Consider the following 18,336-nt stretch of genomic DNA (forward strand, 5'->3'; position numbering starts at 1 on the left):
GCAGCCGCTCAGCTGCTGGAGCTGATGCACAGTGTTACAGGCAGAGAAGTGTGTGTGTGTGTGTCTCTGGGCATCACTTGCTCATCCACATCCTGAATCTCTCACCTGGTCCACCGCTCCAGCTGTGAGAGGGTGGAGTCCACACTGCTCCACTGGGTGGACTGGGTGGAACGCTGTCCCAGCAGCTCCTGCAGCCATGCTGCTGCTGCTCGTCATGCCTGGCATTCCTCCGGATCCGTCATCAGGGTGATTCTGACAGTGTGACGGCTCAGGATCTCCATGGTTCCTGCCCAGGCTTGTTCCACGGAGCGTGTACTGTACATGACGTACATGGCGTGTAAACATTGACTTTCAGGTGTGGTAGAGAGTGTGGAGGACTGTGAATACTGTGTGTAAGCAGATCTCAGAAGTAAAGCCAACAGCCCGAAGCTGTTCAGAGTCACATCTTAGCTGTTGGTTGTCTTTTGTGTGAGTCTTTAACAGAAACACGGACTGGAACATTCACTGTTACCGGGCAGATTCTATCTGGGGCCATTTATACACAAATATAAAACACATTCTTTCTTTGAAGTGGACATGTTTACATGTTTACATGTTTTTATTTCCTGTTTTCACTGACTGACTTTTACCTGTATTCGTTTAATGCTCTGACTGGATCCCCGGTGTGAACCGTTTTGTTTTTACACACATTTCCTGCTTTTATTTTGAAGCATCGATACAAAGCGGAAGCGTACGTTCGATCCTTTGTGCGTAACGTTAAACCAGAGTCGACGTACGTCAGAGATCTCGCGTAAACATCCACAACAAACATGGCGGACGGTAAGTTCATTGTTAACCATTGATCGCTTCTTTTCACAGTTTCGTTGCATTTTGTTTCTTCGCCGCCTGTTTCCGGTTTGATTGAATGGTTTTACAGCCAGGATCAAACCGCAGAGGTGGAATTTAGCGGTTAGTGCGGTTTATTTACCGGACAGAGCGCGTTCGTGTGATGCTAAGCTAACTTACCGCCGTTTGCAAATCAGCCCAGCGACACCGACACGAAAGGTTTCAATAAGAAGAAAATAGAAATGTGAGATGTTTTATTGATTGTTTCCGTCAGAACAGATCAGGAAATATTCCACCATTCCATGATTGTGTTGTTTTAACCGTCTGTTTGAAACCGAGACTCAAACTGGAAGAAACGAACTTGTTCGTTACTTATTTTTTCTGTTTTTCAGTTTAAACCAGAAAGTGGCTCTAATGTTTTCCTTCAGCTCAGAGGATGAGTTAGGACGAGCCGATCCTTATCACGCTGTCTCTGCTTCAGTGATCAATAATCGATGGATCATTAAAGCCTGTTTTTTTTTCTGAAAATAAAGGCTAACTGAATCCATACCGGCAATTTTCACAACTTAATCAAAATTAAATTAGAATGAAAAAGCTAAATAAAAGGAGAGAAGTTCATCTGTTTGTTGTCTCCATTGGAAACAGCTGCTCAGTGCTCCGGTGTTAAAATGACCCGGAAACAAAGTGTAAATGCTCGCATTTGTTTTACAGATCACACAGATGCAGATCAGTCCATGGAGGGACACACGCCTGTGAGTAACACACAGTAACACACAGTAACACACACACGACTGCTTCACCGTGTACATGAAACTGTACTGTTATTAAAGGAGCAGCAACATTTACTGTAAACCTCCCAGAGTCAGATTTGTGCAGAGAGGTGTTCAGACAGTGATACACTCAGTCATGAGTTGAAATGATGTTTGTTATTATCAGTTTTATATTGATTGCGTTGGTTGTGTGTGTTTATATAAAACTAGTGAACATGAATCTCCCTACAGGTGTCTGAGAACCCCCATGCAGAGTACGGCTTGACAGAAAACATCCAGGTAACACACACACACACACACACACGCATGCATACACTGTGTAATGAGATGTTAAGGGCAGACTCCCAGCATGCTCTGCTGCTGCTCCCCAGAGGACGGTGGAGAACGAGAAGGCGAGTGCAGAGAAGATCTCTAAGCAGAAGGTGGATCTGCAGGCGCTGCCGACCAGAGCGTACCTGGACCAGACGGTGGTCCCCATCCTGCTGCAGGGCCTGTCGGTGCTCGCCAAAGAGAGGTGTGTGTGTCTGTCTGTGTGTGAGTGTGTGAGAGAAGCAGCTCTGAGGGACACAGGCTGTAGCTGTGATGATGACTGTGACTGTGATTCACACACTAAGTGCGTGCCGGGGTGTGTGTGTACAGTGATGTGACGTGGTTGTGCCTGCTGAGTGTTACTGTGGACACACGCAGCAGCTGTAGTCAGAGCAGTAACCAGTCGCAGCTCGGCCTTTTGATGGAGGAATAAGAAACGTGTGAAGAGTCACGCTGTCTCTTCCTTCTGTCTGCAGTCCACAGAGAAGGTGGCAGATGAAAAATAATTCCACTCGTTGTCTTACTTTACTTTCCTCTGTTTCTTTTTAGTTTCACTCTTATCATGAAAAACTCTCGTCAGCAAACATTTTTCATTGTTCACTGATGAAACGAACACGGATGTGAATTATTTAAAAATGATGTTTTAGTGATCATACACTGAATACACAGTGTCAGAGACTCAGGCTGACATGTTTCCTGCCTCTGGTCCAGTCGTGTTCATCAGAGGATTGTTTGTTCTTTTTCTCCTTCAGACCTCCAAACCCCATCGAGTATCTGGCAGCGTTCCTCCTGAAGAACAAATCCCAGTTTGAAGAGAGAAGTTAAAGTCACGTCTCACGCTGCAGAAACTTGTCTCAGATCCTGTTTGTTAATGAACTGCTAGACTGTTGTTGTTTTTTTTAATTTTATCAGAATAAACGATCTGAAAGGGGAACTGGCTCTTACTGATTTTATTCTGAAAGGATAGTTCTGTGTGCTAACCCTAACGGAACAGTGCAACATGTTCATGTTTACATGGATACAGAGCTGTCAGGATGTGATTAGCTTAGCTTAGCATAAAGACTGGGTGCAGGTTGAAACTGTTAGCATGGCTCTGTCCACAGGTAACAGTCCACCAACCATCACCTGTGAAGCGTGATTCTCAGGAGGAGAGACGAGCGACTGAAACCTCAGAGGTAGGCACTGGGTGGATGGATATGGTGCTATTTGCCAGGAAATAGTTCCAGCACATAACTACCACTAAAACCACAAACTGCAGCAGCAGTGTTCGTTCGTCCTCTGTCACCAGTTAACAACTACTGGACGGAAAATGAAATGAAATCAGACATTCATGGTCCCCTCAGGATGAACTGTAATAACTCTGATAATGTTTTCCTGTGATGCCATCATCAGGTCAAACCTTTCATTTGTCCAATACTTTGGTTTATGACCAAATACCTGAGGAACCTCAGCTGTGTGCTAGGTGTTTACTGCTAACTAAGCTAGCAAATGTTAGCAAATTAGATCAGAAATGGAAAAGACAAATACAAGGAGAGAAGTTCATCTGTTTGTTGTCTCCATTGGAAACAGTTGCTCACTGCTGTGGTTTCAAAAAGACCAGGAAACAAACTAAACGCACTTGTTTTACAGATCACACAGACGCAGATCAGTCCACGGAGGGACACGCCTGTGAGTAACACAGTAACACACACACTACTGCTTCCCCGTGTACACGAAACTGTACTGACTAGCAAATGCTAACATGCTAAACTTTTGAGAAATGTGTCAGCATTTAGCTAAAGTGGAGTCTCACAGAGCTAACATTAGCACAGTAGATATGCTAATTAGCTGTGACGTGGCAGCGCTGTATGAATTATCTACATCTTTTTAAAGTCCAGATGTTTGGATTCAGCCTCTGGAATCAGTCTGACCTGACGGACTCCTCAGACCGAACAGGACATCTCACAACCTGCGCTTTCAGAACAATCGTGATTTTTCACGTTAAAAGTATTTTTTGATGAGAAAAATTCAATATTTTGAAAAGTCTGAAAGAAAAAAAGTTAATATTCTGAGAATAAAGTCATATTCCATGTTCTGAGATTAAAACTGAAGATTTAATCACAAAAAGAAGTTTATTATTTTGAGGAAATTTGCATTCACATGGTACAACAGTTGTTTTAACCAGTACATTAACATTTAAATATTTCTGCTTCATGAACCAGAGGACGTGCGCTGCACAACCGAAACTAGGAGCTAAAAGAGGCTAAAAAAAATCCAATATCCAACAGGAAAAGTTAAAGTTCAGTAGAATATTTCTTCTCAGCTTGTGACAGAAGTTTATTGCACAGTAGGATGAAATAAAATCTCTAATGTAAAATCTAGTAATGTTAAAGGGTCAGTTCACCCAAACGATACTCAGAAGACATTTTCCCTCTCACCCACAGTCCCATGCAGACGTGGATTTATGTGTTCAGATCTGCTGCCAACAGACTTTAGTTTGTGACAGTGAAAATTACCAGGACACATTTGAAAAGTCCAAAATCAGAATCCCAGAAACAAAAGCTGTGGAGAATCAGGATGATCCACAGACCTGACTCTGGACTATTAAAGTAAAACTGACAGACTTACAGGCCCTGAAACACGACCTCCTGCTGAGGCTGGAAGCTGCTGACAAGTCGTTCCACCTCGGTGGAGGCAAAGCATACTGGAAAATATTCATCATTCATCTGTGAATTGGGTGAACTGGCTCTTTAATCAGTCCAGCTTTCTCTAACACGGGGGGGGGGGGGGGGGGGGGTCAGTTTAAGTTACCGTCGTCTGTGACAAAGAAAGCATCAAAGCCTCATGAAACCTGGATCCGTCTGACACGAGTCTGATCTGTTATCGCCCTGAAGAACGTGTCAGCTGAGCAGTGAAATGAAACAGAACAATCTGGAATTTGTTTGATCGGGTTTAGTGTTGAGATCTGTGACCTTTGGAAAAATCCACCTTAAGATATTGTAAAACATTAAAATACGACTGTTTGTTTGTTTGTCTTTGTCAGCCTGTCACAGCCAGTCGTCACTAACAAACAACCATCACAGTGAGTCACATGACAGAGACGCTACAGACACGATCAGTTATAGGATTTAAGGTGGATCTTTCCTTTAAACTGTCAGACAGCAGGTGATCTTTGTTCCTGACTGAAACAACCTGGGAACACCCCACCCACGTCCTGTTACCTCACTTCCTGTGGTTAGTCTAGTGCACCATGCGGACTTTCAGAGACGGGCAGAAGACTGGCACAGGAAGTAGTTTTTGTGCGTTACATCAACAGATGGCGGGGGCGGGGGGCGGGGGGTCGGGCGGGGGTTGTCTCAGATGTAAAACTGGTGAGCTGCCAGGTTGTCCATGAAGGGCTGGACCAGGAAGTCTGTGGAGAAGTAGAAGACGAGGCCGAAGGTGATGGAGATGGGCAGCGCCGGCAGAGCCTTCTTGAAGATGGCCAACAGCAGCAGAGTCAGGCACAGACCCTGAGACAGGTGAGTTACAGGTAGATTTCAGTTACATCACAGCAGGAAGTTGTGACTGTCAGACTTTTCGGTGGGGGGGGGGCTGCTAAAGATTTCAGGAAGCAAACAAACGTGGCTCAGAGGAAGAAGTCTGAGGACGTGTGGTGTAAAACTTACGATGAGGATGGCTACGAAGCAGGCGAGCGTCGTGTTCCAGTCTCCGCCCGTCGCTGCGGCTTTTCCAACCAGGACGCTGTAGAAGATGAAATCACCGAGGCCGAGCTTCACGCCCCCTGCACACCAAACACACTTCATCTCCACAAGAGGCAAAACGCACTGTTCTGCTTTTCCAGATGTGGGGCTGTTTTTTCCTCACAGATTAAACACATGCATGAACTCACTGTCCTCCTCCAGGTCATCTTCTGGAGACGTCCGGGATTGTCTGCTCTCAGGCTCCGCCCCCCTGCCGCTCTGCTCCGCCTCCTCGTCTGAAAGGAAAAATGGAGGCAGAGTGACGGCGTTAATGTGATGAACATGTCCATCAGTGTGCTGCGTGACAACAGAACCATCAGAATCTTTTCGTCAGGTGATAAATGAAATCTGAGTCTGATCGATAGAGACCTGAGCTTCCATTTTTCATTTCTGTGAAGAAGTTACGTTACTGAGCGAACTGATAATGTCACACTCCAGCTTCCATAAGTAGATCATCACATCAGGAAGTAAACAGGAAGTGCACAAAATAACAGAAACACAACGGCATAGACTACAGCCTCAGTCTAGTTCTATCTCAGGTCTCTCAGGTCCAATGGGTCCTGCAGATTGTACAGCTGTTCACCATATCCTGTCCACCCCCTCATTTCCCAGGATTCCTTGCTTGTGATGTTGGACCTGATTCATGTTCAGAGCGCTGAGCGTCCGCCGGACTCACCATCCCCACCGTCCACACCATGGCAGCTGGACACACAAAACAAACCAATAGTTAGAAAAATGGCGGCAGCGCGACTCTGCCAGCGTCTGTGAGAACTGAGCTCATCCTCTGCTCTGAGAGCGTGGACGAGCGGAGAGGGAGGGACTTCCTGTCGTCTCCTCAGTGAAAACATAAAAAGCCTCATCACACTCTGACCGTCTTCTTTCTGCTTCCTGCTGTTAAAGGACGGATGTTTTATTCTTTTGATTGTCGAAGTCTGACGGACTCACAGGAGTAGATGAGGGCGGGAAAGATGGGCTCGTTGCGTTCCTGAGCCGTCTCCACCAGCATCCTGAGAGGACCTTTAGGAGACAGGACGGCCACCAGGTCTGCAACAACACACACACACACACACACACACACAACCTGAGCAAGGCATGATGGGAGGGCTGAAGAATCACTGTTGTGGATCAGCTGTGCACAGGTCAAACTGTCACATGATCACTGACCACATCATCTGTTTACATCACAAATGTCAACATAACTGGACCAGGCAATTTTTTTCTGAAGACTCTGAGACTCTGAGCGTTCTCCTGTAAGTTTCTGTAAGAACTCACCGTAGATGGAGATGGCTCCCAGGATGACCCAGGCCGACCACTCGGGCAGGTACTTGATGAAGACGAGGGCCATGAGGGCACTGATGAGGATCAGGTAGGCCTGCTGCAGCTGGAGGGGGCCCTTCCAGTGGATACAGATCATCCCCACGGCCCCGAAGTTCCAGATGATCACCCCCACTGTCGGGTAGTCCACGGCCAGATTGTAGGTCTTAAACACTTCACTGGAGACAAAACACCTGCGGGTTACTACTCACTGATCTCTGATTCAGAGCGTTCACCTCAGCCACGTCAACACACGCCAACACACGCCAACACACGTCAACACACGTCAACAAACATCAACACACGCCAACACATGTCAACAAACATCAACACACGTCCTGAATGAATTATAAAATATAAGTACGGGGGGGCGACTCACCCGAGGTACATGAAGCTGAACCAGAAGAGCAGCATGAGGGAGGACAGGATGAGCCAACCGTGGATGAACTGAACAACACAAACAGGTCAAATCCACATCACACCTGCTCAGGAGACAGCGCCACCTAGCAGCAGGAAGTCCAACTACAGCTACACAGGAAATCAGCAACATTTTCAAACTCAGCATGTTTGGTACGAAGAGTCCAGGGAGACGTTTCTGTCCTCGGGGATCAAACCTGCGTCCTGCTCTGTTTTTCCTGTGGTGGAAAGTAACTGAGTGCATTTACTCAGGTACTGTTACCTAAGTAACGTTGAGGTACTTGTACTTGAGTATTTCCATTTTATGCTACTTTACACTTTCACTTCACTACATTTCAAAAACACGTTGTACTTTTTACTGCATGACATTTATGTATTACTTGTGAAACCCGGGGACCTTTGACATCTGACCGTCTGACAGATTTGTGTTTCTTCGATCAGGATCTGGATGCGTCTGTTTCCTGCAGCTAAATCACAACAGACTTGAAGTGTTAGAGGAGGATGACGAACGCTGGCCAAACTGCAGCGTGTTGCTGCAGGCTGAGGCCTGTCGGAGCATCTGGATTCACCACAGTCTTCTTTCTTTCAGGGTCGACACATCCAGACTCGCTCGGTTCTCGGCTGTGGACGATTGTGCTACAGGAAAATACCCCACAGAGAACTTTTACAGACTCTTCCAGGCTGCAGGGACCTGATCTGATCTGAGGCTGCGGACTCTGAACAGCGTCTGGACGTTCCCTCTCACATCAGCACGAACTGGTGAGTCAGGTTTCACCTCGTTACGCAGCTGTTTGTTGTTGTCGTATTGGTTTGGAGAAGTCTGAAGACTCGAGTTTGTACGGGGAGTTTAGACTCTGAGCAGCTGCTGCCGGTTTGTGGTTAGGACTGTGTGAGCTTTAGCAGAGCCAGATGTTTTGGCTCGCAGCTGGATTCACTCCCTGAGCCCTGATCCACGGTGCTACGCCCATGGACCAGGACTGGATACTGATCCATGATGGATCAGCTGCGAGCAGCAGAATCACGTGTTGAGCTGAATGTCTCAGACTCACAGTGACAACAGACGGCCGGGACGCCAGGATCTGCTCTGACTCCCGCCCTGACTCTGAGCAGCAGGTCACTACGCTGCAGACAAGGTGAAAAACTCCCTTTAACGCTTCTTCTCCATGGCAACAACAGCTGAGGCTCATGGGGACTGTAGTGTTTAGGGCTGTCAATCAAACCGACAATTTACGGTGATCTGGACTCACGCTGTGAAGATACGAACTCGTCTGACAGAGACTCGGCTGACTCAAGATTTGACTCGAAGGAGTCAGATGCACACGACGAGTCGACCTGACTGAACTTTAACACAGTGAACCCTTCACTTCCTCACTCAGCTGACTGACACAGAGGCTCTGATTGGTTCTGACCTTGTAGCAGCGATACTTGTAGAGGACGACCAGGAAGATGGTCATGACCACGATGACGCTGATCATGATGATGGTGTTGAGGACGGAGTTGAGGAGCCGGCGGCCGACAGATGGCGTATTCTCTGTGAACGGAGTGTAGATCCTGCGGAGACAAACATCGGGGTTAGCTGTGAGCGGAGGACTCCGACACGTGACGGCTGAGCGTGGACCTACAGCTGCTGGTCGGTCTTCTCTGTGTAGAAGCTGACGGACTTGATGGTGGCGACGACCACCACCATGCAGAGGGTGACAGGGATGAACAGCATGATGACGTGCTTGGCTCCGTACTTCAGAGTCAGCTCTTCTTCGTCTGCATCCGCCTCCTGATCCGAGCCGCCGCCGCCGCCACCGTTCATCGCAGCTGGACGCGCCCTCCTGCTCGCCCCAGGCTGCACCAACAGAGGGCGACATTCAGCGTGAGTGCCACAGGAAACACATCATGTCAACAAGAACCATGTAACGTGAGCTAGTCATGAATACGAGCCTGACCTTTACCCTTTTGGTGGGAGTGTCACTGGGCTGGGTGAGGTCAGGATCTGGTCTGTAGGACGGCACTGCAGGATTCTCCGAAGGGACCAACGCCGTCCTCTCGTTGTAGAGGTCCTCGTCGCTGTCCGAGGCGTTCATGGCATCGACTGCAAATAACCAGCGGAGCGGTTAGCGACGCCTCAGCTCACAGAGCCAGAACTCAGACCCGCCTCCTGCTCACCTGACCCAAGCCCCACCCCCCCACACGAGCGCCGGACGGCCGGGCTGAGGCCTCGGCCCTGATGTTGAGTTTTTAATGAACCTGAGGTTAAAAGAAAGACACACACACACACACACACACACACACCGTCACCACCACACACACACACACCGTCACCACACACACACACACCGTCACCACCACACACACACCGTCACAACACACACACACACACACCGTCGTCACCACACACACACACACCGTCACCACCACACACACACACACACCGTCACAACACACACACACACACACACACCGTCACAACACACACACACACACACCGTCGTCACCACACACACACACACACCGTCACCACCACACACACACACACACCGTCACAACACACACACACACACACCGTCACCACACACACACACACACACACACACCGTCGTCACCACACACACACACACACACACACACCGTCGTCACCACACACACACACACACCGTCACAACACACACACACACACACCGTCACCACACACACACACACACACACACACCGTCGTCACCACACACACACACACACATACACACCGTCGTCACCACACACACACACACACACACACACTCCTCGCGGCTCCTCAGTGTGAAGAGAAATAACCGGATAACGTCTGAAAAACTCACGTGATTAACGTCAATCGTTAAATCCGAGATTTAAAATTTCAACCGGACTCGATGAAACCGAGTCTGAGTCGGTGGAAAAGTCTCTGTGCAGCTTCCGCGTGACGGATGAGTCACTTCCTGTTTGGAGACTTGAGTTCGCGTCCAAATGAAAATTCATCGACTCCGAACGAGGAGAAAGAAACCGCGAGCGTTTTAACGTTTTCACCTCCGGTGACACCGAGTAAACACCGAGCACACACCCGGAACACGGCAGTCAGTCAGCTGACCGTCAGCTGACCGCACACCGCGTCATCATCACGTGATCATTCTACTCGGCTCATTTTTATTAAACAACAAACAAAAAATCATCGATGTTTACAGATATTCTTATTTACAAATGAGGAAACACCGGCAGACACACACACACTCTGCTGTGTCCTGACTCTGTGCAGGTGAATGAGGTTTAGTTTAACGGGGCGTCGCCTCCGTTAAAGTTACCATGAGAAACGTTAACGTGTGAACGTCAGCAGAGCGGTACAGGTGATGAGCACATTCTGGATCTAATTACACAACAGCCACATTCTTCTGCTTTCTCATCAGGAAATGTGGAAACGTGCTTCCTGTTTCTCTGAGTGTGGAGATGTTCATCACTCTTCCTGTGTGTTTCTCAGCTCCTCGTCCTGCTCAGAAAGATCCAGCTGCGTCCGTCTGCAGGAGAACCGACGGTCAGCGAGGAAAAGCCAGCTCCTGCTTCTGTGAGTCTGAAATCTGGTTCTTCCTCCTCACTTACAGAGCTGACTGCTGACTGTATCAGTCTGAGTCCATCCCCTCAGTCTGAGTCCATCAGCTCAAACGTCAGGACTTGAACAGTAGAAATGTAAATGTGTCACTGGCAGTTCAAACGTTTTTTAATTTTACAAACATCAGATAAGCAGAAATAAATCTGACAGTACTCTCTGACCTGATCAGGAGCCGCGATGACACCAGAGGACCTGCTGAACACGCTGGAAGATTTGGGAGATGATGAATTCAATAAATTCAGGTGGTTCCTGCAGCAGCCTGAGTGCCTGCAGGGCCTCCCCCCGATGAAGAAGGGCCGAATGCAGACGACCAGCGCGTGGGACACGGTGGACCTGATGGTGCAGATGTACACGCTCCCCGGAGCTGTGGAGGTGACCAGGAAGGTTTTGGAGAAGATCAACCGGAACGACCTGGTGCAGAGTTTGACTGACAGCAGCTCAGGAGCAGGAGGTCAGTCACAGGAGACAGAGACAGAGACGTGATGCCATTGCAGTCTGAGACATCTGTTTTAATGCAGCAACTGTCTTTATCACGAGCAGGTCACAGCAGGTCGACTGGTGCGTGTTGTATCCCTGTGTCCAGACAGTCGGTCTGTGAGGAGACAGTGGGTTTGTTGTAGGTTTAAAGACACGAAGACATCAGAGAAAACACATCAGTCCTGTCGACACAGCTGAGGTCCATCACTGGAACAGCTTGTCTTTGGCTGGTTCAGGTGTTAGAGCAGGGAGGAGTTCAGCGTCTCGCTCAGAGCTGACTGTGCGGGGGCTCAAACCCAGCAGTTTGGTGTCCGAAAACCACATAAATGGTCCAGAACCAGGTCCAGGACCAGGTCCACTGCTGGTTTCACACTGGTGATTTGAATCAGGCTGCACCATTAAAATGTCAGAAATGTCTAATGACAGTCAGACACACATTAAGTCAGAAGCAACATACAGGTGAAACATGAGCTGACCAAGAAATCAATAATCAGTAATGAGCAGAGAATATAACACAGGTGATCTCTCTCTCTCTCTCTCTCTCTCTCTCTGTCAGCAGAGGTCAGGGATGCTGGGGAGACTTCACAGAACAGAGGACCTTCATCCTCCCAGACTCCTCCTCCTCCTCACACCAAAGGTAAATCTGCTGTATGTATGGAAGCCCTGAAGGACAAACTCCAATAGCAGTAACAGAATGACAGACAGTGTCCACCTCTACTGCAGCAGCTGTTCATTTTAAAATGAAACCCTTGTGTGCTGATGTTGCATGCTGTCATCCCTGTGTCTCCAGCTGTTGCCATAGTTACATGCTAAAGTTAGGAGGACAATTAAAAATAGAAGCAAGGAAGACACACAGCTCATACTCTGACCCGTCTCTTCATGTGTGACACAGATGTGATGGTTCCAGTACCAGAGCCACGTCCCATCCAATATTACCAACACATGCTTCAGTCAAACTTCCAGGACAAGTTTCTGTGTGCACAGGAAGGGTGGGCGGAGGATAAACGGCGTCTGGTTGATATCTACACAGAGCTGCACGTGGCAGGTGGGGGTGATGTACACATCAACGCACAGCATGAGGTCAGACAGATCGAAAAGCTACAGAGGCCGTCCAACACCGAGAGACCAGTTCAGCCCAGCGACATGTTCAAACACCCCTCCGGAGAATACAGACCCATAAAAACCGTGATGACCAATGGAATCGCAGGAATTGGAAAAACGTTCTTTGTGCGCAAGTTTGTGTTGGACTGGGCCGAAAAAAGAACCAATCAGGACGTGCATCTCATTTTCCCCTTCACCTTCCGTCAGCTGAATTCACTGAAGGGGCAGAAGTTTCGTTTGGCAGAGCTCATTCATGAATGCATCCCGGAAACTGTGGATATCAGAGAGGAAGCTCTGAACTACATCTTCACAGCTCTGCAGTCATCAGGAAACACCAACTACGACAAGAGCAGATTCAGACTGCTGTTTGTGTTGGATGGGCTGGACGAGAGCCGCCTTCACCTCGACTTTAGCGCAGATGATATTCGCTCTGTTGATGTAACAAGGCCAACCAAAGCAGATGCCCTGATGAGGAAGCTCATCAGCGGGAAACTGCTACGCTCTGCTCGCATCTGGATAACCACGCGACCTGCGGCAGCCAATCAGATCCCTCGAGAGCTTGTCGACAGCATGACAGAGGTCAGAGGGTTCACTGACCCACAGAAGGAGGACTACTTCAGAAAGAGGTTCAGAGACGAGGAGCAGTCCAGCAGAATCATCTCCCACATCAAGACTTCCCGGAGCCTCCACATCATGTGCCACATCCCGGTGTTCTGCTGGATCACTGCCACCGTTCTGGAGGATGTGCTGAAAACCAGGGAGGGAGGAGAACTGCCCAGGACCCTGACTGAGATGTACACGGAATTCCTGGTGTTTCAGATTGATCGCACAAAAGACAAGTATGGCCCAGAAAAGTGCCTGCAGTACATTCATTCGTTAGCAAAACTGGCTTTTCAGCAGCTGGAACAGAGCAATTTGGTCTTCTACGAGAAAGATCTGAAAGAGGGTGGCGTTGATTTCAGTGAAGCCTCAGTGTGCTCAGGAGTGTTCACTGAGATCTTTAAAGAAGAGCGCGGCCGGAAAGAGAAAGACAAGATGTTCAGCTTTGTTCACCTCAGTATTCAGGAGTATTTGGCTGCTGTTTATGTGGCGAAGTCACTAATTAACAGAAACAAAAATGTGATGCCTTTGCAGCGACTGTCACTCCAAAACCTACGGCTGCTTTTAAGGACGACCTCCACGACAAAGATCCACAGGATTGCTATTGAAAAGGCCTTACAAAGTCCGAATGGACACCTGGATTTGTTCCTTCGCTTCCTCCTGGGTCTTTCACTGCAGACCAATCAGGATAAACTGCAAGTCCTGTTAAAAAAGACAGACAGTAGCTCGCAAGCCAATAAGGAAACAGTCAAGTACATTAAAAAAAAGATCAGCGAGAATCTGTCTCCAGAGAGAAGCATCAACCTGTTCCACTGTCTGAACGAACTCAACGATCGATCTCTGGTGGAGCAGATCCAACAGTACCTGAGCTCAGGACGTCTGTCCACAGGTGAACTGTCTCCTGCTCAGTGGTCGGCTCTGGTCTTCATCTTACTGTCATCAGAAAAAGATCTGGACGTGTTTGAGCTGAAGAAATACTCTGCATCAGAGGAGGCTTTTCTGAGGCTGCTGCCAGTGGTCAAAGCCTCCAACAGAGCAGTGTAGGTGCACTGGTAACTCAGCAACTCTAAAGTCTGTGGTGTTTTCACAGTTTACAGCGGAAACTTCTTCAGCATTTGTCTTTATCACAAACTCTCCTCCAGGCTGAGTGGGTGTAATCTGTCCGAGAGAAGCTGTGAAGCTCTGTCCTCGGTCCTCAGCTCCCAGTCCTCTAATCTGAGAGAGCTGGACCTGAGTGACAACAACCTACAGGACTCAGGAGTGAAGCTGCTGTCTGCTGGACTGGAAAGTCCACACTGTACCCTGGAGACTCTCAGGTCAGGATAGAGCTTCTGTTTAACAGATGATCATGTTGACAACTGTTAATTAATTTTAAAAATATTTTTGCCTGGATCATATTAATGCAAGTCTACTTAATTTGTTGATGACAGGTAGTAACAGAGAATTTCAAAGCAGCAGACAGCTGTCCCTGTTTTCAGGGACAGCTCCTCAGATGCTATGCAGATTATCCTTAACAAGGGTGTGTGTGTCTGTCTCCAGGCTCTCAGGCTGTCTGATCACAAAAGACGGATGTACTTCTCTGGCCTCAGCTCTGAAGTCCAACCCCTCCCATCTGAGAGAGCTGGACCTGAGCTACAATCATCCAGGAGACTCAGGAGTGAAGCTGCTGTCTGCTGGACTGGAGGACCCACGCTGCAGACTGGACACTCTCAGGTATGATCAGGCAATAAGAGCTCAGTAACGGTTTGTCCCTGTCCCCACCGAGACTGACCTCCTAACTGGTCCAGTGTCCCAGCTGTGCACTTTGAGGACATCTCGTCAGCAGATGTACAGGTGGCTGCAGGTCCAGTTACAGAAATACCAGCTCTGAAGTCAACATGTGTCTTTGACATAACAAATGTGAACTGCTCTGAACAACTTCCAGCACAACCACTGAAAACGACAGAACCGTCAGGAACATGACGCTGAATGGACTCTGAGCATCAGGATGACAAGCTCTGACACTTTATTCACTTAAAACTTTTCAATCCAAGATAAAAACTTTATTAACAGACTATTTATAAAATTGTGGTTTTCTTCTTCTGAACGTTTCGTGTGAAGTTAAACTGTATATGAAACGTGTTTCATAAATGCATCTGATCTGAGTGACTGTTCCTGCAGGGTGGAACATGGCGGCGAGCGAAGGCTGAGACCTGGTCTGACGAAGTGTGAGTGTGTGTTCACTCAGATTCACGAGAACATGGCAGCACGTGTTAAAGCTGTGCAAATTGAAAGCTTGTGTATCTGCGCGCCGTTCTCAGTTTGAAAGAAGATCCTTTTAAAGTTTTTATCTGATGAACAGTCTGTTGGTTGTGTCCTCTTCTCTCCACCAGACGCCTGTGAACTCACACTGGACACAAACACAGTCAACAGAAACCTCCAGCTGTCCAACAACAACAGGACGGTGACGGCAGTGAGAGACAAGCAGCCATATCCCGACCATCCAGACAGATTTGATGTGTGGCATCAGCTGCTGTGTAGGAATGGTCTGACTGGTCGCTGTTACTGGGAGGTGGAGTGGAGAGGACTGGTTTATATATCAGTGACTTACAGAAGAGTCAGGAGGAAAGGAAACAGCTATGACTGCAGGTTTGGAGGGAATCATCAGTCCTGGAGTCTGAGCTGCTCTGATGTTGATGGTTATTCTGTCTGGAACAATAACAGAGAAACAGACCTTCCCTCCCCCTCCTCCCCCTCTGACTCTCACAGAGTTGCAGTGTATGTGGACTGTCCTGCTGGCTCACTGTCCTTCTACAGAGTGTCCTCTGACTCACTGGTCCACCTCCACACCTTCAACACCACCTTCACTGAACCTCTTTATCCCGGCTTCTGGTTATTGTCATATGGTTCTTCAGTGTCTGTGTGTTCTCTGTAGTGGGTGGAGGGGGGGCTGATACTGTAAAACACCAGTTGAAGAAGCACTAAGGTGTTCGAATTGCTAAATGTCTTTTAAACACTGACTTAATGTTAGTTAGCCTGATGTATTGTTATCAAAGTAAAGTGAGTCACGGTCCTTTGGCATCACACAGAGTTAGCTAGCTTTACGTACCAGACTGAGCACGGTGACGTGACACACAGCTGCCATCGTGCATCAAGTCTTCACAACACCTCTGACCTTACATCACCTCAGCTCATCTTAGCTTCCGGTTCTGATTGTGAGTGAACCATGGAGCTAGCAGAGGGGCTACGACTGGCGCTCCAGTCTTACCAACTCATCGTTTATCCTTCACCAGCAGTTTTAAATGGGATTCAGCGTCGCCTGCTCTGGCCCCAGGGGTCTGTTCCTCAGCGGGTGAGTCGCTGATCGGGGAAAATCTGTTTGAAGCGGTTGGTGGTGAAGCATTATGGCTGAGTACTTTGTGCCACTGCCTGTGAGCTCCTCATCAACATGTTTTTCAAAAGACTGAATCAGCAGTTAATTTTAGTAAAATGCTGGAATAAACATTCATACTAAAAGACACGGCAGCAGCAGTAAATTTTTGTTTACTGTCATATGAAGATGTAAATATGCTCCATGACTTGGACTGTTTAAACTAACAGCTACTGGAAAGTGGGGTGTATCTGTATGTATATGCTAATCTATGCTAATAGCATCTCATTTCCCTCTTGCCAGCTTTGAAGCTAAGAGCAGGAATGCAGAATTCTTGCATCAGATGAAATTAGCTTGCAGCAGCTGTGAGAGTTTTGCCCTGTAGTTTTAATGAGCCGCAGCTGCTAATCTTTATAAATAGCATGCTAATGTTTTATTCACAAGTCCAATCATGGAATAATTGTTTTGATACTTGAATCAATTACATTTCCTTCTGCTTTTTACCATTTAAATGGGATAAAGACTTAAATCTTAATGCCACTTGTTTGATGTCAATTTAATGTCTCCAACAGAAATATGTCTGCTTCAATCAGGGACGCTAACTTGTCACCTCTCTGCAGAAATTGCCCTTTAGGTCATTTGTGTTATGTGTAATATGGTGAGTCTTTGAACTTTCAGGGACAGGGGCGTCTGTGAGGACAGAGTCCAAGTCCCAGAGAAAGCAATGAAACGAGAACCATGTGGACACGTACAGCGCATCAGAGAGGAGCGGGGACGCAGAGGGCCTCTGTGGGAGGTCAGTGTTTGACTGTCCACGTCTTAAGGACAGAATCTCTTAATCTCATAACCTTAACTGGCTCATATAGCCACATGTCAAACGTGGGACTGTTAATTACCCTGATAAGGTTCAGTTGTTTTGACTTAGCCATCACAGCTTGGATGGAACATCATGGAGTCTAACGTTAGCCTGCGTGTTATTCCAGATTCCTCGTGTATAACAGGCTGAGCTGAGCTGGAATTATCTTGTTAAATTAATTTCTAAGCATCATATCTGAATCCTGTCTGTTTACTGACCCAACTGAAGCCGCAAAATCTGTTAAGAGCAAAAACCACATACATTTTGACTTCAGTGACGCTGTGATCTTTCCTGAAGAGCCACCATCAGGACCAGTAAAGCTCCAGTGATGCTAAAAAGTGTGTGTGGGGTTTTGTTTCAAACACGTTCTGCAAAGCCACTGGTTGGTTTCCGTTTTTATCCTTTATGGCACAAATCTGCGACTCAGATCTGAGGCCAGGTTTCCCCTCTTGTGCCCGCTGGCCCTCCCCAGCAGTCAGCAGCAGCCAAGTGAAAAAGGAGAACAGCAAAAAAAAAAAAGTAGCAAAGCCTCACAAACGGCTGCAGCTTGAAAGAACATGTGACATCTCCCTGAACGCGTAACTGAGGGTAGTCAGCAGGAGCTAGTAACTGGGCTAATTGGATTCATTCTTATGTATTTCCAGAGCATCTCCTCATAACATTTTAAAGTGCTCTTCCCATTAAAAGCTTAGCCCAGAAAAAAGTTGGGTCATTAAGATCAGAGCACACACACACTGCTGCTCTACAGTCTGTACCTGGTTTTGGTTTGTAGGAATATTCCTGTTTGCTTCTTCTCAGTTTACATTGTTCTGCAGAACAAGTAGATTAGATAAGCTAGCAGAGCTACCAAAGACTGACACCTTTAGCTGTCTCCACTTTCACCTTGCAGGTTTTTGTGGGGACCAAAATGCTGGAAGCCACAAGTTTATGCGGCTGGTTTATGGTTCAGATGTGGTGTGTGTGTGTGTGTGTGTGTATACAGAAACAGGGTC

At 47.6% G+C, this 18,336-nt stretch overlaps 3 protein-coding genes across 4 annotated transcripts; 2 read left to right on the forward strand and 1 right to left on the reverse strand.

Moving 5' to 3' along the window:
- Positions 1–745: 745 nt before the first annotated feature.
- dpy30 (dpy-30 histone methyltransferase complex regulatory subunit) lies at positions 746–2,835 on the forward strand. The gene is made up of 5 exons (XM_041035456.1): positions 746–819; positions 1,537–1,577; positions 1,827–1,874; positions 1,967–2,109; positions 2,657–2,835. Exons 1-5 carry the CDS (start codon positions 810–812, stop codon positions 2,727–2,729), a joined length of 315 nt encoding a protein of 104 aa, XP_040891390.1. The 5' UTR covers positions 746–809; the 3' UTR covers positions 2,730–2,835.
- A 1,161-nt stretch (positions 2,836–3,996) lies between these two features.
- Positions 3,997–10,449, reverse strand: psen2 (presenilin 2). 2 transcript variants are annotated; one of them, XM_041035432.1, is made up of 11 exons: positions 10,183–10,449; positions 9,301–9,440; positions 8,980–9,194; positions 8,767–8,908; positions 7,320–7,387; positions 6,899–7,119; positions 6,572–6,670; positions 6,263–6,328; positions 5,776–5,862; positions 5,552–5,667; positions 3,997–5,395 (listed from the first exon to the last, which is right to left on the reverse strand). In XM_041035432.1, the coding sequence occupies exons 2-11, from the start codon at positions 9,430–9,432 to the stop codon at positions 5,240–5,242; spliced, it is 1,302 nt and encodes a 433-aa protein (XP_040891366.1). In that variant the 5' UTR covers positions 9,433–9,440; positions 10,183–10,449; the 3' UTR covers positions 3,997–5,239. The 2 variants fall into 2 exon arrangements, with proteins under 2 accessions (XP_040891366.1, XP_040891365.1); XM_041035431.1 differs by having other exon boundaries at positions 9,295–9,440.
- Positions 7,863–16,932, forward strand: LOC121180186 (NLR family CARD domain-containing protein 3-like). The gene is made up of 9 exons (XM_041035384.1): positions 7,863–8,116; positions 10,833–10,916; positions 11,131–11,412; positions 11,995–12,075; positions 12,331–14,179; positions 14,282–14,455; positions 14,679–14,852; positions 15,300–15,346; positions 15,512–16,932. The coding sequence occupies exons 3-9, from the start codon at positions 11,139–11,141 to the stop codon at positions 16,051–16,053; spliced, it is 3,141 nt and encodes a 1,046-aa protein (XP_040891318.1). The 5' UTR covers positions 7,863–8,116; positions 10,833–10,916; positions 11,131–11,138; the 3' UTR covers positions 16,054–16,932.
- Positions 16,933–18,336: the final 1,404 nt, after the last annotated feature.

The sequence above is a fragment of the Toxotes jaculatrix genome, chromosome 4, assembly GCF_017976425.1.
Source record: "Toxotes jaculatrix isolate fToxJac2 chromosome 4, fToxJac2.pri, whole genome shotgun sequence".
In the NCBI taxonomy this organism is placed as follows: Eukaryota; Metazoa; Chordata; class Actinopteri; family Toxotidae; genus Toxotes; species Toxotes jaculatrix.

Excerpts from the sequence above, each read along its gene's own strand:
- LOC121180186 (XM_041035384.1), top strand. The coding sequence starts at position 11,139 with ATGACACCAGAGGACCTGCTGAACACGCTGGAAGATTTGGGAGATGAT. Across the intron at positions 11,413-11,994 it reads CAGCAGCTCAGGAGCAGGAG|CAGAGGTCAGGGATGCTGGG; the intron begins GTCAGTCACAGG and ends TCTCTCTGTCAG. Across the intron at positions 14,853-15,299 it reads TGCAGACTGGACACTCTCAG|GGTGGAACATGGCGGCGAGC; the intron begins GTATGATCAGGC and ends CTGTTCCTGCAG.
- psen2 (XM_041035431.1), bottom strand. The coding sequence starts at position 9,432 with ATGAACGCCTCGGACAGCGACGAGGACCTCTACAACGAGAGGACGGCG. Across the intron at positions 6,671-6,898 it reads GGGAGCCATCTCCATCTACG|ACCTGGTGGCCGTCCTGTCT; the intron begins GTGAGTTCTTAC and ends GTGTTGTTGCAG. Across the intron at positions 6,329-6,571 it reads TCCCGCCCTCATCTACTCCT|CTGCCATGGTGTGGACGGTG; the intron begins GTGAGTCCGTCA and ends TTGTGTGTCCAG.
- dpy30 (XM_041035456.1), top strand. Across the intron at positions 1,578-1,826 it reads CCATGGAGGGACACACGCCT|GTGTCTGAGAACCCCCATGC; the intron begins GTGAGTAACACA and ends ATCTCCCTACAG. Across the intron at positions 1,875-1,966 it reads GCTTGACAGAAAACATCCAG|AGGACGGTGGAGAACGAGAA; the intron begins GTAACACACACA and ends GCTGCTCCCCAG.